General features: G+C 55.6%; 1 protein-coding gene across 1 annotated transcript in view; it reads right to left on the bottom strand.

Annotated features, from left to right (window-relative positions):
* The window catches only part of UHRF1 (ubiquitin like with PHD and ring finger domains 1), a 29,968-nt gene extending 3,008 nt beyond the window's left edge, over positions 1–26,960 (bottom strand). Inside the window, exons 1-16 of the mRNA XM_081803015.1 lie at positions 26,847–26,960; positions 26,009–26,175; positions 17,243–17,506; positions 16,580–16,740; positions 14,396–14,611; positions 9,510–9,610; positions 9,211–9,397; positions 8,748–8,871; positions 8,552–8,659; positions 8,147–8,251; positions 7,236–7,342; positions 5,179–5,341; positions 4,956–5,093; positions 3,439–3,586; positions 3,197–3,351; positions 1,389–1,493 (exon numbers count right to left, since the gene is read on the bottom strand). Coding sequence (XP_081659141.1) covers positions 1,389–1,493; positions 3,197–3,351; positions 3,439–3,586; positions 4,956–5,093; positions 5,179–5,341; positions 7,236–7,342; positions 8,147–8,251; positions 8,552–8,659; positions 8,748–8,871; positions 9,211–9,397; positions 9,510–9,610; positions 14,396–14,611; positions 16,580–16,740; positions 17,243–17,506; positions 26,009–26,161 — 2,235 coding nt within the window. The 5' untranslated portion in view covers positions 26,162–26,175; positions 26,847–26,960. The remainder of the gene's footprint in view (positions 1–1,388; positions 1,494–3,196; positions 3,352–3,438; positions 3,587–4,955; positions 5,094–5,178; positions 5,342–7,235; positions 7,343–8,146; positions 8,252–8,551; positions 8,660–8,747; positions 8,872–9,210; positions 9,398–9,509; positions 9,611–14,395; positions 14,612–16,579; positions 16,741–17,242; positions 17,507–26,008; positions 26,176–26,846) is intronic.
* Between the last annotated feature and the right edge of the window lies 1 nt (position 26,961).

Genomic DNA, 26,961 nt, shown 5'->3' with positions numbered 1-26,961 from the left:
CAAAGTCAGGTGTTGGGATACGTAGGCCAAAACCATTTTCCTAGGACGGTTCAGAGGCTGCGGTTCCTGCAGCGACCAGCGACAAACCAAACGCACAGCCCCTTCCCCAGCACCCGCACTGGCTCTGCTGAGACGCTCCGAAGCAGCCTCCCCACAACCCGCCGCAGCTCTAAGGCCTGACCCGCCGGCCCCGCCGTCTGTCCCGTCTCTGCCTGCGTGCTGGCCCAGAAGCTGGCCGGGAGGGTGTTGCCCCCACTCCTCTGCACCAAGGCAACGGGGGCTCAGAGGGCCTGGATGGCTTTCCAAGGCCACACGACTGGGAGGGGCTGAGCCTCTGCTTGGGGCGCGCAGGGCTTCTCTCCCGGGCCACACTGCCAAGGGGACTTAGCGGACCGCATGGCAGGGCAGCAGGGCCCGAGGACAGGAAAGGGAAGGGCCTGACCTGCCACACTGCTTGATGGTCTTGGAGGCCCTCCCCTGGTGGGACAGCTAACACAGGAGCCTGAACCGAGATGACCCCAAGGCAAGAAAGGGAGCCAGTAGCTCAGAGAGCAAGGGTGGCCGGGAGGCAGGGACAGTCCCTTCCACCACAACTGCTTGCCTGCACTGCCCATAAGTTCCTACTGAGCGACTCTAACTAGAAGACACCGCAAAACAGCCATTCCTGCTCACCAGCGCGCCCAACTGCGCAATTCTGCCTCCAGGGGACGTAGGTGGTGTCGGGAACCTCTGCAGCTATCACGACTGGGGGTGATCCTGGCAGGGAGAGCTCACTGCCCACAGAGACTGACCCACCCCAGCGTCAGCACGACTGCAGAGGAGACCTTGGCCACCCCATGTCGCCCCCCCACCCCCAGTCTCTCTTCCAGTCCAGCCCTCCTGATTGACCACCCTCCAGGCCCACCTCCCAGCCCTCGTCCCCTACAGGCCCCAGCTGCTCCGCCCTGCCCGCCTGTCCAGGCTTCTGCAAACGCCATTCTGCCCACCTGAGATGTCACCTCCGCTAGGAAACCCTCCCTCCTGCTCCTCTAGGAGCCAAGCACCTCACACCTCTCCGTCCCAGTCCACAGCATGCTCAATCAACATTTGTTATAATCAGACCTCAGGCTGAGACCGCCACCTATCCTCTCCTGCCCTGGATCCCCAGCCACCTAGGAGCCTGGGAGAAAACGTTCCAGGGGAGGGAGAACCAGAGAATACTCCTAAGGCAGGTAGGCTATGGCCTGCTGGAGGGACAGGCGGAGGGCCAGTGTGCCTTAAAGTCACAGAGAGGTGGGCAGGGTGGCCCAGGTGCTGCATTTTACTCTGCAGCCTGGCAGGGGCACGGGAGGGGGAGGACAGTGTCCTCTGAGCACCCCCCGCCCCCGGCCCACAGCCGCCCCTCTCACCTTGCACACGTTATGCTGGCACACAGTCGTGATGGGACGAAACACCAGCTCCTGGCAGCAGATGCACTGGAACGCCTCCTCCACCTTACTCAGGAACTTCTGGAACTGGAGGAGAGTGCGTGAGAGTGGACCGGACCTCCTCCGACAGGGTCAGAACCGGCGCCCCCACCTGGGGGCCGGAGGCAGCTCTTGCCCCACGTGAGGACAAGAAAACAGAAGCCCAGAGAGGCGGGCCATGCCCAGAGTCACGCCGAGGGGCACCCGCGGCCCAGAGCACACCCGGCTCCGAGTCGAGAGTGGGCTTATCAGTGGCTCTTCCCTCAGTACACCGGTGCCAAGCGCGGCTGCGTGAGGCCTGGGCGTGGGGGCCCATCGGCGGGTAAAACAGAAGAAACCTGGCCCACTTGGAGGGTGGAGGCCAGCGGGGGAGACCGAAGATGAGACAGGTGGGGACAGAAACGTCACGGCAGTGCTGGGGGGAGGACAGCAGGGAGCCGGGGGGGGGGTCCCTGGAATGCCAGCGGTCAGGCAGCGCTCTCTGGAGGAGGTGACCTGGAGGACACGCAGCCGGCTAGGTCATGGCCCCCAAGATGCTGCCTCTGAATCCCGGAACTTGTGCATGTCACCTCACGTGGCTCAAGGGACTTCACACAGATGGGATTAAGGGCCCTGAGATGGAACAATACCCTAAGTTACGCAGGAAGCCCACCATGTGAGAGGGACAGAGGGAGGTCTGACCCTCAGAGAAGCCCATGTGACCATGGGGGCACAGTCTGCAACGGTGTGCTGGGCCAGTGACGCAGCACCTCCAGAAACTGGGGAGCCTAGGAGCCTCTGGAAGGAACCGGCCCTGCCCACACCTGTGCTGAGCCCCGAAAGACTCATTTTTGGCCTCTGCCCTCCAGAACTTTGAGAGAAGAAATCGGTGTTGTTCAGAGCCACCAGGTCTGTGGTCATTCGCCACAGGGGCCGCAGGGGACCCCTGCAGGAGCACTGTGCGGGAAGGTACTCAAGGCTGAGGGGACCGTGAGGGCCAAGCCCCGAGACAAGGTAACCAGGACCGAGAGCCCAGGAGAGCGCGTGAGAGTAACAGGCAGACTCCAAGGGGACTGTCCAGAGGGAGGCACAGACAGCCCGTTCCCAGGAGGTATGGGCGGTGGCCAGAGGACACCGAGCAGGCGGCGACCCATCTAGGTCACTCATCCTGCTCAGGGCAGGAGGATCGAAAAAAGACAGGCCTGGTTTAGCCGTTCCGCAGAAAGCTGAGCACAGACGGACCTTATGACCCAGAAGTCCCGTGCCTGGGAGGTCACAGCAGAGGTGCAAGCCAGCCAGCGTCCCCCAACAGGTGCACGGACAAACACGATGCGGTCTACCCACGCGCTGGAATATCACTCGGCCTTAGAAAGGAAGGGACCCTGACACCTGCCACGACGTGGAGGGACCCCGAGGACACCATGCTCAGTGAGAGAAGCCAGACCCAGAGGGACACATCCCGCAGGACCCCACTCCCAGGAGGTCCCAGAGGAGTCCCGTCCACAGAGACAGAGAGGAGACGGTGGGAGCCAGGGCTGGGGCAGGGGGTGGGGAGTCCGTGCTTCATGGGGACAGAGTCTCCGTGTGGGGAGATGGAATGTTCTGGAGACGGAGGGTGGGGTGGTTGCAGAACAGGGTGAGTGTGCTTCATGCCGCTGAGCTACACACTTAGAGACGGTTACGATAGGAAATTATTTCTACATCACCACGTAAACAAAGATGAGGGGAGAGGCCACCCAGGCCGGGTAGGGGTGGGGGCGGCGGGCACTCACCGGCCCGTCTTTGAGTGACTTCAGGATCTCACTCCACAGCTTAGTGTTGCTCTGATCCTCCTTGATGAGGCTGCTCTGCTGGGCCGTGAGGCTGTAGGGCTCTACCTTGCTCTTCTTAGGTGTCCCTCCCGGGGACCCAACACCGGCCTTGCCACCTGCAGGGACAGAGCAGAGGGGGTGAGGGCAGGCGGCCGGACATGCTCACGGGGAGGCCCGGGGAGGCTGCCCGCAGAGACACCCACCTGCGGACTTGCTCTTGCGCTTGCCCTTCCTGGGGGACGTGAAGGCCCCCTCCTCTTCCATCTCCTCCTCCTGCTCCTCGGCCTCTCTCTTGCTGTTCTCCTTCTCCTTCTCCTTCCTGGCCCGGGCCTCCAGGTAGCCTTCTGGGTACTGCAAGAGGGTGGAGTTGGCCGTGAGGAGCAACGGGGGGTCCGGGCGCCCTTCCTGCCCCCGCCCTCTACCCTCACCTCGTTGACAGTCCCTCCCCAGTCCCCACTGTCGCCTCAGAAACTTGGACTCCTTCTCCTGACTCAGCCTCCAGGGGACCTCTGGCAAATAAACCTCTACCCGGCAAACATACCAGAAATAAAAGGGCAAAGGGTGCCATCTGCGCCCAACAAGGGAACAAGGGAATGCACAGAAAATGCTCACCATCAGCTCTAGCAATGAGAGAGTCTAATCATTATCCTTATTCGTTCGTTCAGAGGCAGGCAAGCTTTCCCACGAGGGGCCAAGCCTCAGAGCTCTGCTGTAGCCCGAAAGCGGACAGGGCCCAGAAGGGAATGGATGGGCAAGGCTGGGCCTCCAGAGAACTTCCTTTACAAAGACGCGGCCCCGAGGCCTTGGCTTGCCAACCCAATTTTGAGGAGTCTGCAGGCACTATTTGATGATAACCCCATCTCTGAGGCACCTCCTATTATGTGGGATTTTCCAGTGTGTCACCTAGAAACCATCAGGTGTCTTCAGCAACACGAAGTCACAAATACTCCCACCAGATGCTGGTGGATCCTGTCCCACGACTATTTTTCTCCCCGGTTCCTCAAGCTTCTGAAATTCTCCATGGTGCAAACATCATGTTCAAAAGACAACTTCATGACCCCCTGGGGGAGGCGCTATCTGATTCTCAGTAGCAATTAAGATTCCTTAAATAGTCCCACACTGAGTTATCAGCTGGAAAGAGACTTGCCATAATGAACAGAAACACCGTAATTATGGTGCAGAAAAGGCGCGCCGCGCACCGGGTGAACTCTGGGACGTACAGCTGCCGCGAGGAGGTGAGCGAGGGCTCTGAGGGAGCATTCCTCCCCACATCCCACCGGTTCTGTGGGCTTGCCTGCGCGGGCTTGGAGGAGGCGTGGAGCCTAGCAGAAAGGAAGATCCCGGATTCCACGCGGCTTTCGCACAAACTCCTCCCTGGACACAGCTCTAACAAGGAAGTCTGGCTCTCCGCCCTCCAACTCTGAGTGCAAAGGGGACAACCACCAGCAGCCCACGGCCGAGATCTACTGGCTAAAGAGTCCGAATGCTACAGCCAGCAAGGGGCGACCAGCTCGGTGCCTGGAAATCCTTTAAGATCACAGAGACCCCGGAGGGCTTCTGGCAGAAAGCAGGCTCCCACGACCCCCGGTGACCGGCAGGAAGACGAGGCTCAGAGCAGGCCAGCTCCTGGCCCGGGCTGTGCAGCACGAGGCGGCGGACGGGCCCGAGGGGGGCGAGCGGGGATCCCAGGCCGGAAGCGACAGGCCCGGCCGGGACGCACCTGCATGGTCAGCCCCAGCTTCTTGATCCGGTCCTTCCCTTCCTTCGTCCAGGGGCCAGGTTCAGTGTCGTCCCTCCGCAGGAGGTAGCGCCACACCAGGAAGCCGGACTTGCCCTTCTCTGGCCAGTACCTCACGACCTATGGGGAAGCGCGGTGGAGGTGGGTGCCGCGCGGGGCCGGAGGGCGCCCCGCGAGGGCCCGGCGGGGCAGGCCAGCCACTCACCTTGTAGATGCCGTCGTACCGGTTGCCCTCGGCGGGCGCGTACTTGCTGTGCTTGCGACCCTTCACGTTCCGCACCACCCGCACCGGCTTCCCAGACCGCCAGTCCTTGGCCTCGGCCCCCTTGCGGTCGTTGATGGGGGCACTGCAGTTCAGAGCCAGCGCCCTGTGGGCAGAGCCGGGGCCCCACAAGGTGTAGGCTGGATCGCCTCCCCCCGCCCCCTAGAGGAGAGGGTCCCACTCTCACCCCTAGGACCTGTGACTGTGACCTTCGGAAAGTGAGTGACCGCAGATGGGAGTCAAGTTCAGAGGAGATCGGGGCGGGGGGGGGGACTAGTGCGGTGTCCCTATAAGGGCAGTGGAGGCACGGACACACGGGGAGAAGGCCCCGTGAAGGAGGCAGAGGCTGGAGGGACGCGTCCACAAGCCACAGGACACCAGAGACCAGCAGCGGCCACCAGAAGCTGGAAGTGGCAGGGAGGATCCCCCTCCAGAGGTTTCAGAGGGAGCACGGCCGCACCCAGCCCTCGAGGTCAGAGTCTGGGCTCCGGAATTATGCGAGAAGAAGTTCCACACCCCGGGTGGAGGTGTGCGAACCTGGGCAGGGCCATCCCACCAAGGGCCACAGAGGCCCGGGACAAGCAGACCGGGGCTCAGGCTCAGCACCTCCTTCAGGACGACTGCGGAGGTGTGTGCCCCCCGGTACCCCTAATGTGAGCTCGGGGCAGTCCTCACGTCGGCCAGTGCTTCCCTACCGAGGGCTTTTAACAGCTATCGAAATTAAAATATTCCAGGCGCCTGGGTGGCTCAGTTGGTTAAGCGACTGCCTTTGGCTCAGGTCATGATCCTGGAGTCCCGGGATCGAGTCCCACATCGGGCTCCCTGCTCATCAGGAAGTCTGCTTCTCCCTCTGACCCTCCCCCCTCTCATGTCCTCTCTCTCTCAAATAAATAAATAAATAAAAGAAATTAAAATATTCCACTAGACAAGTCCCTATACACTAACATGAGCTCCCCGCCCCTTTCTATTTCGTGCTCAGTTCTTCTTGCCATTTTAGATAATGATAGAATACCACCACGTATAGAATTTCCATGCCCCCGCATCTCCTGAACACATTCTGAAAGTCGACTCACAGGATCACGGGTAAGAACGTTTTGAAGGCTCTTCACACACAGAGGTAAAGAGCTTTCCAGAAAGACGACGCCCGTCTGTATTTCTACCAACAGTGGGACACTAGCCTGCGTCTTGGCATTTCTCAACATTTTGGAATTTGTGGCCAATTTTATAGGGGAAATAAACAGTATCTCAACATTGCTTCAATTTGTATTTCTTTGATGACCAGAGTCTAACTCAAGTTTTCCTGGTCACTGGAGATCTGCATTGTTCTTGTGAATGATCTGTATGTCCTATATGTCCTCTATGTCCTTTGCTTTTCTCGATTAGTTTTTATTGATTTGCAAAGCTCTTTATATAGAAGAACATAACCATCATAGATCACGTTTGTAGCAGACTCATCCCCCAAATAGTCATCTGCCCGTTCATTTTACATATGGGTTCTATTGACATAACTTATAATATTTAGGTTATCAAATCTCTATCTCTTCCCTTTGGCTTTATGATACTTTTTGTGCTTACAAAGTCCTTCCCCATCCTGCGGTTTGGGGTCAGCAATCTCTGGCCCACTGCTTGGTTTTGTAAACAAAGTTTTATTGGAACACAGGCATGCTCATTCATTCATGTGGGCTCTGAGGCCGCTTTTGTGCTATGCTAGCAGAGCTGAGTGGTTACAACAAAGGCCAGGTGGCCCATAAAGCCAAAAATATTATCTGACCTTTCAGGGGAAAAGTTTTCTTTAACACATCTGAACGACTCACAAGTCTTTAGCAAACAGAAGGGAAGAAACAGATGTTTGTCATCTCTACATTCCATCACACTCTTAACGGGAATCTAATTTCCTGGATGTACACCCCAAAAAAGAACCAACCCCCTCCCCGCGTAGCTGCCAGAGGACGAGGCAGAAGCCTGCTGGTGAAGAAAGAAGAAAACCTGCTTCTGCAAACCTGTTGGTGTTGGTGAGCTTCTGGTCACAAGACTGTTCCGCAGTCCGCTTGTTGCCAGAAAGATCTCGACCACCACTGCCCGTGTACGTGAAAGAGTTCCCGTGGTCCTGAAACAGACAAGCAGGGCAGGCTGAGCCCTCCACACACAGGAGAGGAGAGACGAGACTCAGGCGAAAACAACCCCGCACACACCTGCCAGGAGGTCAACTGTCAAAGACACAGAACGAGGAGAACCCGGGCTGCCACGTGCTAGCAGAAGGAGCGCAAGCTGGCACAGCCCACTACGGCCAACGGCACGGAGGCTCCTCAAAACATTAAAAACAAATTACCATTCGACCCAGCAGCCCCACTTCTGGGTCTATATCCAAAAGAAGTGAAAACAGGGTCTTGAAGAGACGTTTGCACACCCATGTTCACACTAGCATTATTCACAACAGCTAAATGCAGAAACCACCCCATTGTCCATGGATGAACAATACACACAGTGCGGTCCATCCACGCACTGGAATACGATCCAGCCTTAGAACAGAAGGACATCCTGACACCTGCCACGACGTGGAGGGACCCCGAGGACACTGGGCTCAGTGAGAGGAGCCAGACCCAGAGGGACACATCCCGCAGGACCCCACTCCCAGGAGGTCCCCAGAGGAATCCCGTCCACACAGACAGAACGGAGAGGGTGGGAGCCGGGGCTGGGGAAGGGGGTGGGGAGTCCGTGCTTCGTGGGGACAGAGTCCCCGTGTGGGGAGATGGGAAGTTCTGGAGACAGAGGGTGGGGGTGGTCGTACAACAGTGTGAGTGCGCTCAACTGAGCTATGCACTTAGAATTAGTTAAGTGCAAATTTTATGCATATAAAATTATTTTATACACAATTTTTTAAAAGTCTGGAACCGCCCCCCCACACACTCACCACATCATCCTCATATCCCCCAGCCAGGACCAGGGAGTAAGCCCCATCGTTGCTCCGGCCGTGGATGCCCGCCACGTGAGGTCGATGGACCCCCGACTCACTGACCTACAAAAACCACCAGGAAATAAACGGCACCTTTGGGACTGGCTGCCACAGAGCAGCTCAAACCCACCCTCCTTGCTCCCACTTTCAAAGCCAGCGGCCTGACTTTTCTTCCGAATGCATCACACCTGTTACAAGAGCCTCGCCCCCAGACACCCCAAGTCTGAGCCACACCTCGGAAGGAGCTGGCCTGAAGTCCAGCCTTGCCACCTGCCCCCAGGGTGGTCCTCGCCCAGGCGCAGGGGCCTCTGGGAGGCCAGCACCCATCGGCCCAGCCCCAGACCCCAGGAAGTCTGGGGGTACCTGGACTCTGAACCTCCACATGGTGCCCACAGGAATCCCCGGGATGGGTCCGTAGTGGTTGGACGGGACGATGGTGCATTCCTTGGTACGCCCCACGCACGCCATGCCCTGTCCGTCCAGAAACAGAGGGGAGAGTAGGGTGAGCGCATGCAGGGCAGGCAGGGCAGCAGGGGCGCGGGGCGTGGGGCCGTCTCACCTTGCCCCAGTCCCGCTGTGAGGAGGACGTGGCTGACGCCATCTTCGCCTTCTTCTTACTCTCCTTCAGCTTCTCCCCTGCCAGCACCACCTCACTGGCGTCATTCCGACACTCGGGGCAATACCTGGGACAGCAGGGACGTCACCTCTTGCCCACGCCCGCCCCCTCCCCGGGCTCCCTGCCATCCGGCGCGGTCCGGGGAAGGGGGAGCATTTCAGTTTAAATTCACTAATGTGAAGCAGGAAGTCCAGCCCCTCGGTTGCACGGGCCACATCTGACGTGCTCGGTAGCCACGTGTGCCCTGGTGGGCAACGCTGAGTGAGAACGTTCTACGACGCCAGACGTTCGTCCCTCTCCCACGGGAATTTCACGGCGCCTCCCAGCAATGAGGGTAAATCCAGCTGGGATACGGGACACCCCCGGGGAAACTCGATGGGCAGCGAGGAGGAGCCCGTCCACTCACCACTCGTCCTCCTTGGGGACGCTGCTGAGGGGCGGGCGCAGGCAGTAGATGTGGAAGGCCATGTCACACTCGTCACACATGAGCTGCTTGTCGGGGTCCTGCTTGCCCCCGCACAGGTGACAGGCGCACACCCGGCAGGTCTTGCTCTCATCGTCCTTGCAATGCTTGCACGAAGGCCCGCTCTTCCCTGGACACAGGAGGTGGGGCTCAGCTGCGGCGGGGCCGGCCGAGCAGAGCGGGGACGGGAGCCCCCACCCCACAACCGACGTGGGAGTCAGAAGGGCAGAATCAGAACTCACTTCTCATCGGGTTTTCGACGACGGGGCTCCCCTCGCCCGGGCGCTCAATCTTGAACACCTCGTCCACGAAGATGATGCGACAGTCATTGAGAGAACCACCCCTGTGAGGCAGAAGCCGTTAGAACATTCCAGCTGGCCAACCTGCCAAGGCGCCTCAGCGGGGACATGGTCCCCTAACACATTTCTCAGAGCACAGGAACACCTCTGGTTCCATCTAGTTCTATCAGGGCCTCACGCATGCACTGAGCTTCTCCCCTTGCCAGTTCAAGTCCTACTAAGACAAAGACAACATATAAACCACAGTTTCAGTACATGATGCTTCTGAGAGAATCATTTCTTTTTTTTTTTTTTTTTTTTTTTTAAAGATTTTATTTATTTATTTGAGACAGAGAGAATGAGATAGAGAGAGCACGAGAGGGAGGAGGGTCAGAGGGAGAAGCAGACTCCCTGCCGAGCAGGGAGCCCGATGCGGGACTCGATCCAGGGACTCCAGGATCATGACCTGAGCCGAAGGCAGTCGCTTAACCAACTGAGCCACCCAGGCGCCCCCTGAGAGAATCATTTCTAACCTTTCAGCAGGCAACACTGGTTAAACAAGGCCCAACACACGAAACCTAAAAGTGAAGTCTGATCAGTCTCCCTCTCTCAGAATGCAAAACTCCTCCAGGGTCAAGTGACTCCCCCCCCCCCCGGCCAGGGATCAATCCCGTATCTCCATCAACAGCATCCAATGGCAAGCCAGTGGGAGTCCCAGACACATGCCACCTGTGTAATTCTGCATTTTCCAACCACCATGCTGATGAAGTAAAAACGGATGGAATCTGGGGCACCTGGGTGGCTCAGATGGTTACACATCTGCCTTCGGCTCAGGTCATGATCCCAGGGTCCTGGGATCGAGCCCCGCATCGGGCTCCCTGCTCCGCGGGGAGCCTGCTTCTCCCTCTCCCTCTGCCTGCCGCTCTGCCTACTTGTGCTCTCTCTCTGTCAAATAAATAAAATCTTTAAAAAAACAAAAAAAAACGGACGGAATCAACGCTGGGTTTTATGTAACCTGACGTACACGGGTATTATCTCCACGGGTGACGACTAGGACCGAACTATGCACGAGCTACTTCGCGTTCTTTCCCAGCACGAAGCCCTTGACGCCAGCGTGTGCACTACGCTTCCGGTTCACCTCGGCCCGTGCTGGCCACATTTCGAGTGCTCAACAGCACAAGTGGCCGTGGCCACAGACCGGGGCCGCACAGGCGCACACGGTCCCACCAGCTCGCAGGAAACCCGGGGGCAGAGGCGCGGAGGACGTGGCGCCATGAGGTGTGGAAGGCAAAAACCCAGGCCGCGGAGATTCTGTGGGACACACGACCAGGCTTCCTCAGTAAGTAATCTGGTACGGAAAGGGGGAAGGAGGAAAGGACGAGAGGCCAGAAGATAAAAGGGGCTTAAATGATACGGATTGACCTAACTGAAGTCTGTGCGTGCTCCGTTCATCCCAACCCAACAAACGGTTAAGAAGAACAAGTGAGGTAATTGGAAGACGAACCAGTGACTGAGTACGTCGTTAAGAAATTATGACTAAGGCATAGAGAGGACTTAAAATGAATACACAAACTAAAATATAAAAAAAAAAATTATGACTAATCTTTACATTGTGATAACATCATCATAACTGTTTAAAAAAGAGTCACTTTAAAGAAATGAATTGTGGCGCGCCTGGGTGGCTCAGTCGGTTAAGCGTCTGCCTTCAGCTCCGGTCATGATCTCAGGGTCCTGGGATGGAGCCCATGTGGAGCTTCCTGCTCAGAGGGGAGCCTGCTTCTCCCTCTCCCCCAGCCACTCCCCCCCACTTGTGCATGCTCTCTCTCAAATAAATAAAATCTTAAAAAAATAAATAAGAAATGAATTGTAAAGCATGTATGGATGAAATGAATCCATGCTCGAGAGCCACCCAGTAGGACAGGGGCGGTAGCGCTCTTCAGTGAAGGACAATGAACAGAATCCATTGCCAGCAGACACACCCTTACAGGATAAGGGAGAAAGCTCCTCAAACAGGTAGGAAATGATACAGGAAGGAATCTTAGGAGCAACAGAAGAAAAACAGAAAAAGCAGAAAAGTGGGCACATACGACAGATTATCCTCCTTAGGAGTTCTTGAAGTCACAGGTGAGGATGGAAATAAAGATCCGAACCCCATCTGCTACTCCGTGAGTACAAAGGGACATAAGTAAAGATAGGTTTCTGGCAAAAGGGACAACCGGTAAAATCCAAAGAAACCATTAAGAAACCTATACACAGCAATACACTCAAAAGGCCATACACAATCAGGACAGAATCCCAAAATGTGTTTAGGTAACCCACAGGAAAGATGGAAAAAGAGAAACGGAGGAAACAAAAAGAAAACAAATGACAAACTGGCAGACGTAACCTACCAATGATCGCCTAGTGTGAATGGTCTGAACGTGCCGATCAAAATACAAGATGCCGGGGTGGATTAAAAAACAACGCACCCAGTTACATGCCGCTTATAAGAAGCTCACTTCAAATTCAAGTACACAGGTTGAAAGTAAAAGGGAAGAAAAGGATACAGCCTGCAAACATGAACTTGAAGAAGCAAAGCAGGTGTGTCCATACACGCACACACGTTGGAGCCAAGGAAACTGCTAGGGAAATCACAACATGGTGGAAAGGTCTCTCCACCAGGAAGATATAACTGCCCTAAGTGTGTGTGCACCAGACAACCGTGCCCTCCAACTGTGAGGCTAGGAGGAGAGGAGAGGAAGCCACATTCACAGCGAAGATGGGCACCCCAGCACCCCCTCAGCACCTGACGGGGAACCAGACAGATAATCAGCAAGAATCCGAAGAAGGGAGCACCACCAGCTAACATTCTGCCCAACAGAATATACTGGTTTCTCCTCAAGCAACCCCAGAATAGTCACCAACTTAGACGCTACCAGGGGCCACAGAAGAAACAATAATCAAGTCACATTAGAAATCAGTAACAGAAGAACAATGCAGAAGTCTCAAAACACTTGGGAATTAAACACAATACTTCTAAAGAAGCCAGGAGCCAGAGAGGAAGCCTCAAAGGAAATTAAAAAAAGTATATATATATATATACATATATATATAACGGTGAAGAAAAAGAAAAATACAACATAGCAAACTTTCACATGGAGATCAATGAAGGCAGTGCTGAGGACTAAATTTATAGCACTGAGTGCAGGCGTTAGGGAGGGAGATGCCTCAGATGGACAGTCTAAGTTGCTACCTCAAGAAACTAGAAAAAGAACAAAATCAACCCAAAGAAAGGAGAAGGGAGAAAATATAGAAGAGGAGAGCAGAAATCAATGAAATTGAAAACAAGAAAACAAGAGAAAAGCAAGAAAGAACACGTTAACAAGAACATAGCTGCAGCCTGGCCTGAGCCCTGGGACTCTGCCCCTAAATGCCTGTGTGGGTCTCCACCCTGGTGTCCCTGCTCCCACACTGCCCCCTGCAGTCCATTCCCCTCAGCTGCCAGAGCTAAAATTCTTAATTGTAGGTCAAAGCATGTCGCTTCTGTGCCCAAATGCTCCAGTGGCTGCCAGCTCTTAGAGAAAGAACACCAGTTCCAAACCTCTCTGGACCATGCTGCTTAGAGGCTCCCACAGTCTCAATCCCTCCCACCTTCTGTCCCTCCACTTCACCCCACTGGCTTCCTTGCTAGAAATGTACCAGCTACAACCCTGCCCCAGGACCTTTGCACTTGCTGTGCCTGCACTCAAGACACTGTTGCCCAAATATTTGTGTATATATGCATGATACACATGATGGAATATTATTTGACCACAAAAAGGCCATCCTGACACCCGCCACAACATGGAGGGACCCCGAGGACACCGGGCTCAGTGAGAGGAGCCAGACACAGAAGGACACATCCTGCAGGACCCCACCCCCAGGAGGTCCCCAGAGGAGTCCTGTCCAGAGACAGAGAGGAGAGGGTGGGAGCCAGGGCTGGGGCAGGGGGTGGGGAGTCCGTGCTTCATGGGGACAGAGTCTCTGTGTGGGGAGATGGAAAGTTCTAGAGACGGAGGGTGGGGGTGATTGCATGACAGTGTGAGTGTGCTTCAAGCCAGAGCTGTGCATTTAGAAATGGTTAAGATGTTAAGTTTTCTGTTATATATATCTTAACACGCGTGCGCGCGCACACACACACACACACACACACACAGGCAGGGTAGAATAGGGCTTAGCAAATACCTACCACACACACATACACACACACACAAATACCTACCACACACACACACACACACACACGCAGAGTAGAATAGGGCTTGGCAAATACCTACCTCCTACAATGGGCCAGGCAGTATTTTCGCCTTTGTGGGCCACACAGCCTCTCTCTCTGCTAATCGACTCTGCCCTTGTAACACCAAAGCAGCCACAGATAATCAGTAAAGAGATGGGCATAGCTGTGTGCCAATAAAACTATTTGCCACAACAGGCAGAGGGCCGGATCTGGCCTGTGGACAGCAGTTTGCTGATCCCTGATGTGGAGTACATCCTACATGTGCTTTGCTTCTGTACATGTTTATGCTTGCTTACACACAGAACATCCCCAGAAGGTGACAAGAAGAGAGTGGTCTCCAGAAAGGAGTACTAGGTGACCAAGGGATAGAGAAGGGAGAATATTCCTTCAGTACTTTCTGGATTTTCACACATTTGAGATTATTACCTATTCACCAAATTCAGAACAACACAAAAAAAGAGAAAAAAGCATCTTGAAATCCCCACTGTCGGGACCTGGGGTTCAGAGACAGTCCGCCAGGTGGAGGGATGTGAGGGACTGAGGGCCTCACCTCTGGAGCCCTGGCTGGACAGCCTCGGGGCCATGTGCCACTCACCCAAGCCGGACGTTGGCGTACAGCTCCCGCACTGTCCGGGTCTCACGCTTCCGCAGGATCTCTGCATCGTACCAGAAGCCACGTTCCTTGGGATTGTCGGGGTTATAGTTGAGCATAACCTCCTGGCCCACCTCTAGCTCGTGCCACTTGAGAATGTTTCGGGCACGAGCCCGGACGTCACGGGAACTCATCTGGACCACTCCATTCTCCGGGTAGCTGGGAGGAAAACCCCATCCTTATCAGATCCCAGGGTCACACCCAACTTCATTCCCTTGACGGGAGATAGAAGCCGAGGCAGAAAAGGCTGTGCCAACATGGGTTCGGGTTACTTGGTCACCCCGAAGATCTCATCTCCCAGTATGGAAAATACCCAGGCCAAGAAGACACAAATTACAGAAGGTGTTGTGGGTTGAACGGTGTCCCCCAAAAAGACATGTTGGGAGTCCTAATCCTTGGTACCTCACATGGAAACAGGGTCTCTGCAGATGTCATCAAGCTTAGATGAGGTCACACTGCGGGGGGGGGAACCCTAAATCCAGTGACTGGAGTCCTTAGAAGAGGGAATGAGACAGATGGAGAGCAACACCTGAAGACAGAGCCAAAGAATGGAGGGATGAGGCCACAAGCCAAGGACTGCCAGCCATCACCAGAAGCTGTAAGAGCCAAAGAGGGAGCCTTTAGGGGGAGTGGTGCCCTGCCGGCCCCTTGATTTTGAACCTCTGGCCTCCAGAACAACAAGAGAATAAACTTCTGTTATTACAAGCCACTCGATCCGACGTCCTTTGTTTTTGCAGCCCTGGGGAACAAATATATGGGACATGTGTGGAGGCCAAACCCTGCACTGCGTCCACCGGTCTGTACCGGAAGGTGCTTTTGGATAGGGGTCTACCACCTCATTCCACTTATATAACCTACTGGATATTAGAATACAATAGGAATTCATTATTCCAGATACGCAGGAATATTCTAACAGCCTCAAAAAAGGCATAAAATACTTGGACTGAAAGAAACATTCTCTCAACAACAAAGTTAAACCTCCACTGAGGAGGAATCCCTAATCTACGTCAACTCCCCATAGGGCTGAGCACTCCCTTTTCCCCAGGAAATCACCAAGAACAAGGGTTGCCGAACTTTTCCTGTAAAGGGTCAGATGCGTTGTGAGCTGGAAGGTCTCTAAATCCTCAACTCTATCACCAAGGAAAATAGCCACAGGTGAAACAGAAACAAATGGGCGACTATGGGCTTTGATAAAGCTTTCTTTACAAATCCAGGTCGAGGGGATTTGGCCCCAAGGCTGCAGTTCACAACCCCAACCAGGAGGCTGGGAGTCCTGCGCCAACTGACTCATTCATCCAACTACTCCGATAATTTCCGCAGAGCTAAGCTGAGGAGGTGCCAGAAACTGGCAGGGAAGAGGCCCCTACAGCCCCCAGAATGTGAGCTCTCAGTGGCGAGGCCCGCTTGCCCTCAGTTACGGACTGAGTTGTGTCCCCCAAAATCCCCATGGTAAAGCCCAAACCCCTAATGTGACTACATTTGGAGATGGGACCTCTGGTGAGGTAAATAGGGTTGGACGAGGTCATAGAGGTGGTGCTCTAATCCAATAGGACTGGAGTCCTTACAAGAAGAGGAAGGGACACCAGGGCACTCTCTCTCTCTCAGACTCACAAAAGAAAGACCACGTGAGGGCAGCGAGAAGACAGCCAGTCTGCAAGCCAGGAAGACGGCCCTCAGCAGGAACCCGCCAGCACCATGATCTGGGATTTCCAGCCTCCAGAACCGTGAGATCTAGCCACCTAGCCTGTAGTATCCTGTGGTGGCCACTGAGCCCGTCCAAGACCTCCTCTACACACATAGACAAGGAGTCCCTGTGCCCGGCACACGGTTAAGTGCTAAGTACTTGTGCGTGCCAGTAAGGGACAGACAACAAACTAGAGAGGCTTCATGCAGTGGCGATACATGGTATGAACAGAAGACGACAGGCAACCGGGGGGGGGGGGGCACATTTCCAACTAGATGACCTGAGGAGGGGTTCAGCCTAGCTGTGGGTCCCCATGACGTCAGTCCTCTAGCGGTGGCCTCCTGGGTGGTTAAATCCTAATCATCATCCCCAAGCCTGTGCCAAACTCCAGGTCCCACGGACACAGCCAACACCCCAGCCCACCCAACGACAGTGATACTCACTCGTCGTATTTCACATGATAAATGACGTCTTCTTCCGCCGTCAAGCTAGAGGTGGAGCTGCAGGGCTCGTCCTGAGACGGGGCCTTCCTCGTCACCCTGACAACCTGGGCCTCGAACCACGCTCCCATGTTCGTGTCCCGAGCATCGACATACTCGTTGGCCTGCCAGGAACAAGAAAACATTCTCATCCAACCCAGAGAAGACAAGTCCGACCAGCAGCACGGACCAGAGACTGCTTGGGTTCTCAGGCGCTGGATGCTTCAGGATCGGGACGCAAACCCAAGTGACTGTAATAGGATTTCCTAGCCACGGCACTGCTGACGTCGGGGCCTGGTGATTCTCTTATTCTCCTTCCACTGGGAAGGGCAGAGAGAGATCCCCGCAAAACCCAGACACGACACTTGCCGTCAAGGATCACGAAGGGATGCTGGAGTACTCTGTTTCCACAGAGAAGCCTCGGGAGCCCACCCACTGGCGATGTGCACAGCAAGACCAGGGAGCCCAGCCAAGGGAAGGAGGGCAGCTCGCCTGACCCTGCAGTTGGGCTACTGGAAAGCCAGTGATGATGGAGGGGCACAAGGCAGGCTACCTGGGGCCCTGGGGGTGAAGAGAGCGGCCACGTGGGGAGCACGCTCCACCCCAAACCTTCTGCGAGAGACTCACCTTGTACAGACCCAGCTCTGTCTCGTCCCATGTGTCTTCATCTGCCAAGCTCGCCTTCCCATCTGCCTCCGAGGCCGCCTCACCGCTGTTCGAGGACTTGTCGGACTCACTCTGGCCCAGGCAGCAGCCCGAGTCCGTGTCCGACAGTTCCGAGTCCCTCTCCTTGATGCTGCTGGCGGGGAGCACAAGGCTCTGGCGGACCAGGAGCTGGATGGTGTCATTCAGGCGAACGTCATAGTCAAAGAGAGTGTGGCCGTCCTCCATCTGCAGAGACACCAAGACAAAGGTCACCGGCCCGCCAGCCATTTAGCGCGCGCCTTCTGGGTGACAGGCAGCAGGAACAGGCTGCGAGCAAAGGACCAAATCTGCCCTCGTGGAGGACAGAATCTAGATCACAGCAGATCTAGATCAATACTGCCGGGGGCGGGGTACACACGGTCACCCCCATCCTTCAGGCCTAGAGCCTCTCGAATGAGGATTCCCTGCGTCATACGAAGAATGTCCCGTGAGCACCCAGCATGACCAGCCGTGCTGGGTACACCCATCACATGTCAGGGGAGCGTTTCTTAATATTCGCTCTTTTGTCACTTTTATTACAATAACAATACACCGCCTTTATCACTGGTGCCAACCTGAGGACAAGCCTGCCCTCCAGGGAACACTGGGTGATCTGGCTCAAAACGTCTGCAGTGTCAAGGGAGAGAAACTTTGCATTAATTATTTACAGAAAAAAAATTAAGTCCAGTCCCTGCTCACACCAGACACCAGAATCAATCCCCAACGGGTCAGACGGTGTAAACCAGAGTGACCCCAAAGTGGGAGAGTCACCCCTCCCCCCCAATCAGTGTGTATATTCCAACGTGTGCAACATCCCAGAACCTCAGCGGGTCAGATGGTTACAGAACACAGACTCCTGGGGCAGGGAGGGGGGTGATCAGTGGAATCCCCTGACCCAGGGGGTCTCACCCAGGGTGATCCTGCCCCGCCCCTCCCAGGGACGCTTGACAACACCTGGGTCATTCTGGTTGTCACGACTGGGGTGGGGCCAGGGATGCTCCCCACCCTCCCACGGTGCCCGGGACACGCTCACATCAGGGAACAATCCAGCCCCGATGTTCATGGTGCCGAGGAGAGACCCTAGCCGCTATGAACCAAAGGAGACACAGACCCAACATTCGCTGGTTTCCTTCCAGCTCTGGCTCCAGCTCCGCCCCTCTACGAATGCCTTTCTCTGAATCCCAGGCACACACGAGTCACTGACGGGATCCTGTGTGCTGACACAGCTCAGGTCTGCCACCCTGGCCGTGGCCTGGCAAGGGTGTGCGAAGGAATTATGTCATCTGAGCCGCATCCCGGTGGCACAAAAGGCCGAGGACTTATCTTTTACTATAAACTGTCCCATGGCACCCAACAAGGACCCTCAAGTGCATCTTGTTCTCTCCCGATGTCCCTAAGGCGGGTCTCCGCCCTCAGCACTGGGGGCATACAGGACCGGGCTGTTCTCCAGGGGGCCATCCTGGGCACTGTGGGGAAGCAGCATCCCTGACCCCACACACTCGATGACAGGAGCACTCCCGGTCATGAGGACCAGAGATGTCCCCCAGACACTGCCAGTGTCCCCTGAGGGCAGCACTACCCGGTTCAGAAGCAGCTTCCTAAAGAAAAAGAAGAGAAAGGGAAACAAAGACACGAATAATCAACTTTCCTTCCTTCCCAATGTTTACCAGAAGTTGCTGGTTCGAAGGCCTGGATGCCGTCAATATGCAAGCAGCCCCTGAGGTCACAGGGAAGCGAGCTCCAGGGTCCAAAGCCCTTCACTGCGGTGGCTGCTAGAGTTTATTCAGCATAAACCTGGGCATTGGATGAATGGTCGCCCCACTCCCCGAGAAAAAGGCATCTGAACACACCAACACTTGCCTACAGCCACGGGGTTTCCAGGGCCCGCTCCACGGCTTTGCCCGCGGTGAGGGGGGAGCCTCCGATGTGCCCAGCCCTGCCCACGGACCACGGGGAGGCCAGGGTGGGGGGAGACTCGATGCCAGCCCCCCCCCCACAGGGCCAACACAGGGCAGCGGTGACAATGGGTAGAGGGGACACAGATGCGAAGGAAGAGACAAGTCAACCTGCACACGCATGTTCACAGCAGGACTCACAACAGCCTAAGGGTGGAAACAACCCAGCGTCCAGCGACGGGGGGACACATACACACGTGTGCCCCACACACGGGGGCGTCCCTCGGCACGAACAGCAGAGGCGCCCACACGCGCTGCCACGGGGATGGACCCCGAGCCTACGATGCTCAGGGAGGGAACCGGACACAGAAGGCCACATGGGGTGTGAGTCCACGTGGGTGACACGTCCAGAACAGGCTCATCCACGGGCAAAGCAGGTGACTGGTTGTCCAGGGCTGAGAAGGGGATACTAAAAAGTACGTAGGTGGAGAAAATGTATTAGCATTGCCTACGGTGACGACTGCACCCCTCTGAAGACACTGGAAACCACCGAATTACACACTGGAAGGCGGTGAATCGCATGGCATGTGAATTACATCTCAATAAAGCGTTTTGTTGTTGTTTTTTTTTTTTTTCAAAAAGGAAAAAAAGGAGTCCACGAAAGGTGCATACCATATGATGCCAGCTCTGTGACATTCTGGAAAAGACCAAACTGTGGAGACAGCAGAAGGATCAGCGGGGGCGGGCCAGGGGCTGGGGGAGGAGGTGTGACTGACAAGGTGGGGCACAGAGGACCTTGGCTTCAGGGCCGGGAGGCTCCTCCCTCTGTCCAAACCCACAGGATGCACAACATCAGGAATGAACTCTAATGTCAACTATGGGTCAACGTGGGTTCATTGAATGTAACAGACGTGCCACTCGGGTGCGGATGCTGGTAGCTGGGAGGACTGGGCGTGTGGGAGGCAGGATATAGGAGGGATCACTGAACCTCCCTCTTGATACTGTTAAGCACCTAAGACTCAGAAACAAATACGTAAATATAAATAAGCCTATAAACACATAAGTTCACGATAAATGTTAATTTTTTTTTTTTTAAGATTTTATTTATTTATTTGAGAGAGAGAATGAGATAGAGAGCATGAGAGGGGGGAGGGTCAGAGAGAGAGGCAGACTCCCTGCCGAGCAGGGAGCCCGACGTGGGACTCGATCCCGGGACTCCAGGATCATGACCCGAGCCGAAGGCAGTCGCCCAACCAACTGAGCCACCCAGGCGCCCGATAAATATGTTAATTTAAAAAGATGAAGAAACACAAGCATCCCCAGTATAACTGGGACAAGGAAACCAGCAGAAGGCAGGCCAAATGGCCTTAGAAATGAACAAGACACATGTACCCTGGGGCCCAGCACCTCGTGAGGCAGACATCCCCTCGGCACTGCGGACATCGGGCCCAATCGCTCTGTGGGGGGCCGTCCTGGGCACTCTGGGGGGCTGAGCAGCATCCCTGAGCCCCGCCCACTCCATGCCAGGAGCACCCCCAGATGTGACAGCCACAGACGTCCCCAGACACCGCCAAGCATCCCCAGAGGAGCAGCATCACCCCCAGGGAGAACCACTGAGCTAGAGAGACCCTCACGTGTGTGCCCAAGAGACACGTACAGGGACCTCACAGGGCGTTCACAGCAGCCTTATCTGTGGGGAAAAGCGTGGCCTCGTCACACAGCTGCACGTGACAGGGAAATGCGGCAAAGCAGACACGACTCCCGCATGTATCAAGGGAAACAAAGACAAATCAGGGGACGGGAAATAAAGCATAAACCAAGGCACCTGGACGACGGAGAGGCAGGGGGAAAGCTGGAACCAGGAGCATGACCGGGCCCCTCACATCCACGACGGGTCAGGAAGCCAGGCTCCATCAGCTTACGGATTGGCTCAGGCACAGGCTCCGTGCAGGAAGCCAACGGGCCTACTGAGGCAAGAACGCAGACAGAGGCACAAACGGGGCAGGGAAGGGGGCATTCAGGCTGGGGGAGGCTGGCACAGGGCTCTGCCTCCCGGTACAAGCTTGTCTGGCTGCTTCCTGCGGCCATTTCTAGAACTTTCCAGAAGGGCCCTTGCAGTCAACAAGAAGGCTACACAACTGTTTTGCTACAGGAGAGGGTGTGTGCTGTGTGCCCCTATCCCTCCACCCTGCCTGCCCAAAGCTGTGCACAAACGTTTGGGAACCACGGTGGGGGAGAGAGGCCGGGCCCAGGCCTGCCTCACGCCAACGTGTTCTACATTCAGATTCATTATCAGTATCTGAAAGTTCTCGAGCACCTGGCCAGCTCAGTTGGAGGAGCACGCAACTCTTGATCTCGGGGTTGTTGGGTGTAGAGATTACTTAAAGTCTTTAAAAAAAAAAAAATCCAAAAATTCCAACCAAGAATAACGGTATTAATAAAAGCTACAAACACTGCACAACAGATGATCTGCACCTCACATTAGAGGTCCTGATGTTAAAATTAAACCTAAAATTGACAACTCGTAGAAGCAAACTTTGCACTGAAAATCCCTCAAACCGCCTGTAATAGGACACATATGTATGATTTGGGGCACGTAACCCTATACAGCAGATTCAGGTCGAAAGACAAAACTGCCCACAGTGTTTATGTCTTCCTCTCTGTTTTAATCCAAGTATGCTTTCTGGACATTTCTGGACGTTTGGAATTTTTGGCCACGCGCACCCTGTAAAAGCGAAGTAAACACGTATACAATCTGACAGCTAAGCATGTTGGTTCCTGTTGGAAACTGAGATTAAAGCTTGCCATGTCTACCGTTTCTGTCCACTCTCTGCCCCCTCGTAACATTTTCCAGGGATACTTTACAGGATGCCGGGTGCTGCCCAGAGGCAGGAAACACACGTCCCTGAGTTTGGCAAGTGGTGGTTCTTGGGTCGGCTCTATGTAGCCGTTTCGGCAAGAGGTGGAGGGGACAGTGAGCCTCATACCAAGTAGGACTTACAGCTAGAGGAGGAAAGTGAGCATTGACGAGGGCCTGTTGGGCTGAGCTGGGAGGCTGAGAGGGAGGAAGCAGGAAACGGCTCCGCCCCCCTTCCTGGGGCTGTAGTCCCGGCCCCCCACCTGTCCTGCTCAGCCTCCAGGCTCGGCAGCAACCCAACATGCAGACAAGACAGAAGGACAGCGATGTGAGAGAAGAAAACTGCACGAAGCAGGAGCCCAGATGCGGCAGAGGGAACACAACGTCCCACCTTGGGGGGAGCGAGTGGAGTGGACGGCACTTCAAAGCCACGTGTGACCCCTCCACATCAACAAGAGCTCTTTGGGGTCTTCAACTGGTTGTGGAGGGGGGAAAGGAGTCCTGAGACCAAACACTTTGCACACCCTGCCCCAGAAAAACTCTGCAACACAGTGCCCTAGGGGACCTGTTCTAGTACATTCCACAGCAGTGCTGTTCCTAACAGTAAAACCTGGATCATCAACTAAGGACGCTGGATGGAAGCACGATAGGGCGTAACTGGCGAGCTACAGTCAGCCTGAAGGTCTAGTCTGCACCTGTTTTGGTAAATAAAGTTTTATTGGACTGGGACATGCCCGTTCATTTGCATACTGTCTGTGGCTGCTTCCCCCCTCCAATGGCAGGAGTGAACCGTCCTCACAGACACAAATATTTACATGAAGGGTTTTGTTGACGCCTGGCTTAAAGCGCATGCCCTCCAGCTGGGAGCCCTCCCAGGGGAAGGGGACCCTCCCTCACACAGCCTAAGGACAGGACTCTGCTGCCCCGCTCTGCCCTTTGGGAATTCAGGGACCACACTCAGGAAAAGCCACTCTGAATTGGTGGGGTGCTAGGACACGAGTGACCCTCACGAGGCCGTTCCCAGGGCACCATCTCAGCCTGATCTTTCAGACGGACCTTAACATGGCCTTTGAGGCCAGTGAGCCGATTTCGCTGTTTTCCTAATATCAATTATCTACTAAATTAGTACCTCTCAACTGGGGGCAATTCCAGACAACGAGCCAGCCTCGCATGTCAGCAAGGCCGACAGGGAGAAACCCGGAGCTGATTCACGGTGCCTTTACCGCGAGCTGGCTGGGCCCAGCCCCTCACTGGCCACGCTGGCGAGAGCTGCGCGGAGCTCGGGCCGCGGCCACCTGGGCAGGGGACCTGGGGAAGATTACGTAAAGGGCAGAGCCCGGCACCTGAGCGTGCTGGAGTCCCCACAAATGACAGCTATTGTTATTTTTATGGGCAGCCAAGAAAAAGGCGCCAGATGCCTCTTGCCCTTGCCCAGGCTGGGCCTGCGGCCTGGGTCCCTGCCCCCATTGGCTTCTTGCACTTCCGCCAATCAAACGACATAACCGCCAACCTCTTCAGCCCAAACAAGCCGGCCACGAAACCCTCCCATATCCTGAAGAAAGGCTCAACTATGTTCTGCTTTATCTTCTCAATCAACCTCACTGCAGACCTTGGGCTGCGACGACATGTTTCTTTAAAAGGGAGGAAGAAAAAAAAGGGGGAAAAGGATTGCGGAGACGCTCTAGAACATTCTGTAAAAACCGCTCTTGCCCCGCCCACTGGAAACTAGGCTGCTTTCTATTGCTGTTAGCCTAGCCTGTTTGCAGACTCGACTCACTGGCTCACTGGGAGGTACCGCCGTATGCCTTGTCTGTCCGTGTCCCGTCCGCCCCACCCTCGCCGTCCCCAAGGCCAGGGCCTTGCCAGCATCCCCGGGAAGTTGCATCACGCTCTAGGCCTGGCTTCCTCGGCCGGAAGACAGAGACGACTGCACGTTCCCTCACGAAGCTGCCAAGCGGGGACAGAGCGCCAGGCAGGGGATCGGGCGACAGTCACAGAGATCATGGGGGAAGCAGGAAGCCTGTGCTAAATGTGAAAGCCGTGTTGTGAGCAAGCAGCGCCAAGAGCTCCGACTCTCATCGCTGATGGCCCGCCAATTAAAGGTACACCCTGCGTGTCTCCCGCCCCCAGGTGTTCCTGGTATCACCAGGCTTTATAACTTTCCAAGGGGGTGTAAGCGCTTTTGTATGGGTCGGATTTCGTGTTACAAATGAAGGGAGATGGGCGTTTGGTTACGTGGGTGTAGGCATTTGTCCAGACTCCAAATGGTCCGCCTGACGTGTGCGTTATCTCGCTATATATGTGTGTTACCTAAGAAAAATGAGACCCACAAACCCGTACTGGACCCTAGTTAATGGCAGGCACGCTGAAGCGCTCAGGGTTGGCGTGAACCTGTGTCTGCAACTTACTTTGAAACGCGCTCCAAAAACTACAACGGACTGGTGGGCAGACAGGAGAACAGAGAAAGCCGTGCTAACTGGAATGTGGCCGAGTGTCAGGGGCAAGCTCTAAGGGTAGGTGCTTGGGGGTTCGTGGCTCTTGCAACTTTTCTGCCGGATGGAAACGTGACAACAGTGCCTGGCACGAGGCAGGCGCTCCCAGATCCTCCCACTTTAGAGGACTCGATCCGACCCACCTCTGAAACACACCATGAACTGCTTAGCAGGCACACTCGAGGGTTCTAAGAAACTCTGTGAAAGGACCTGCTGCTGAACAAAGAGATCGAGTGGCTAATCGAAGTCAGTCTGGATGCCACAAAAGATGAGCCGTTGGAGGCGGCGGGAGAGAGCACCTCGGCAGAGCTTACTCACAGCCCTGCCTTTGCTCACCGTGCGGGCGAATGAGTCCGCGGGACCGGCTTCCCCTCCCCAGGCAGGGCGGGTTAACTCAGCTTCTAAAGACGTTCGAGTCATCCTGTCTCTCCCAGGAAGGAGGTGAAAGGTCCCCAAGGGCACCACGAACCCAAGAAGTTAATCATCAGGTCTCATTTCGAGTTAAGCAAACTGGATCCTCCCAGCCCCCAAAAATCCTGGCCGGGCGCAGAGTGTTTATTTCTCAATGGAGACAGCAGATGGCGGCAGTACCCAGTTCAAAACACAACAACAACAAAGTCAGGCACACGCAGCCCAACTGAAGACTTTTAATCCAGGACACCGTCCCTAAGCCACCGCTGTCCCTACCGTGCACCCCACTCCACGACGGCCCCCGCAGACGGGACCGACACTTTGTGCCGTGCCATCTTATCTCACCAGGGGAAATCCCACAGTAGGATGCTCCGTTCCCCCCCCCACCAAAGACACAGACAAAAAACGGAAACCCCCCCACTACCCCTGGAGAAAGTGTCCCAAATGTGGGCAGCTGAGAAAGCAAGGGTGGCCATTTTAAACACTACCAGGGGCCGGGGAGAGAGCAAGAAGAGAGGACACAGAAAAGCGGGGCCCGCAGACCCCGAGGAAAGCACAAGCTCCTGGCAGAAATTCCTGCCCAGCAAGCGCCATCTCCGGCCTCTGAACAAGCTGATCCAAATTTCTCGAAAACAGACCCTGTGGAGTCAAACTCTAAATAGGTGCAGGCTGTGGGGCCATCAGTGTGTGTTTCAAAGAAAAACCTGGTCCCTTCCGTCCTACTGTCTGAGAATGGATTCTAAGCTCTTCCTCGAAATTCATCAGTCCTCCATTGGCCACCTCCAACTTCCTTTTCTAGAAATTATATTGAGAGAACCTTCAAAAAAAACAGGGGAGGCAGACTTAAAAGCCCAAAAGCGACGGACTGGAGTGCCAGCTTCCTGCCCGGTATGTCGATCTGCAAGTGGAGCCTTTGTTCCTGGCTCAGGCATTTGAGGTTTCTGTGGAGACGTGAAGCGGGACCGGACGAGGGGCGGGGAGAGTATATGTACGATGCCTGGACCAGGCAAGAACAAAGGTGCTGGGCGGGCGGCAGCCGGCAGGGCGGGTTTACCTGCTTGCCCCTGTAGAAAAGCCTCTGCAGGCCTGGCTCCACGTGGAACAGCTCCTGGATCTTCCTCCTCAGCTCCTCCACCTTGGTCAGCCTGGACAGTGAGTCCACAGTGTGGGCCACCTTCCCGTCCATGGTGCGAACCTGGATCCACATGGTATCTGCTGGTGCTGAAGGCGAGAGAGCGGGACCCCTGGGTCAGTGGCACGTGCTGCTGCCGAGACCACACCGTGCCATGCTCAGGTCATCTTGGCTTTTGTCCAGTCTGTGGACACTAGGAAACTCCCAGGACGCCCTCCCAGCGCGCTGGTCCGCGGAAGAACCACAGCTGACCAGGGCCCCGCGGAGTAAATGAAATTAACGCATTAATGACCAGCAACGGCGCAGGAACGAGGAGGGAGGGGAAGGCAAACGGCATCTCGGACCACTCAGTCCAACCCACTCCGTCTTTCACGGCGCGGACGTGGGGGGGGGGGGAGACACACAAGATCCAGAGAAGTAAGGAGGACACAGCCAAATAGCGAGGAACCAGGTTTCTTCATTCGTTCATTGATTCATTGATTCATTCATTCATTCATTCATTCATCCATTCCTTGGATTAATACTGACGCAAGACGAAAACCCAAAAGTCCAGCGCGGGTTGGAACTTCAGAAGTCCCAGTAACTCAACTAAGTGTGACCGAAGGGGAAGGACCACCCCCCCCGACCCTGGAGCCCCCAACCCTGGGTGCCCGCGGCCCCCGCCGCCCCCGCGCGCGTGCGCGACACTGCCGGCCCCCGCGGTGGCCATGGCAACCGGCCGCCCCGTCCCGGCCACCCCCGCGCGCGCCGCGCTTCTCACCTCGGCCCGGCGGCGGCCTCACGCGCAGGCTCGCGTTCCCGGGACCCCGACCCACGAGCCCAGAGTCCCTCTTATTCTCCCGCCCGCTCGCTCGGGCCACGCCAACTAGCCCACG

This window comes from Leptonychotes weddellii, chromosome 1 (genome assembly GCF_054177405.1).
Source record: "Leptonychotes weddellii isolate Sample4059 chromosome 1, ASM5417740v2, whole genome shotgun sequence".
NCBI lineage: Eukaryota > Metazoa > Chordata > Mammalia > Carnivora > Phocidae > Leptonychotes > Leptonychotes weddellii.
This window is presented reverse-complemented; position numbering and strand designations above follow the sequence as displayed.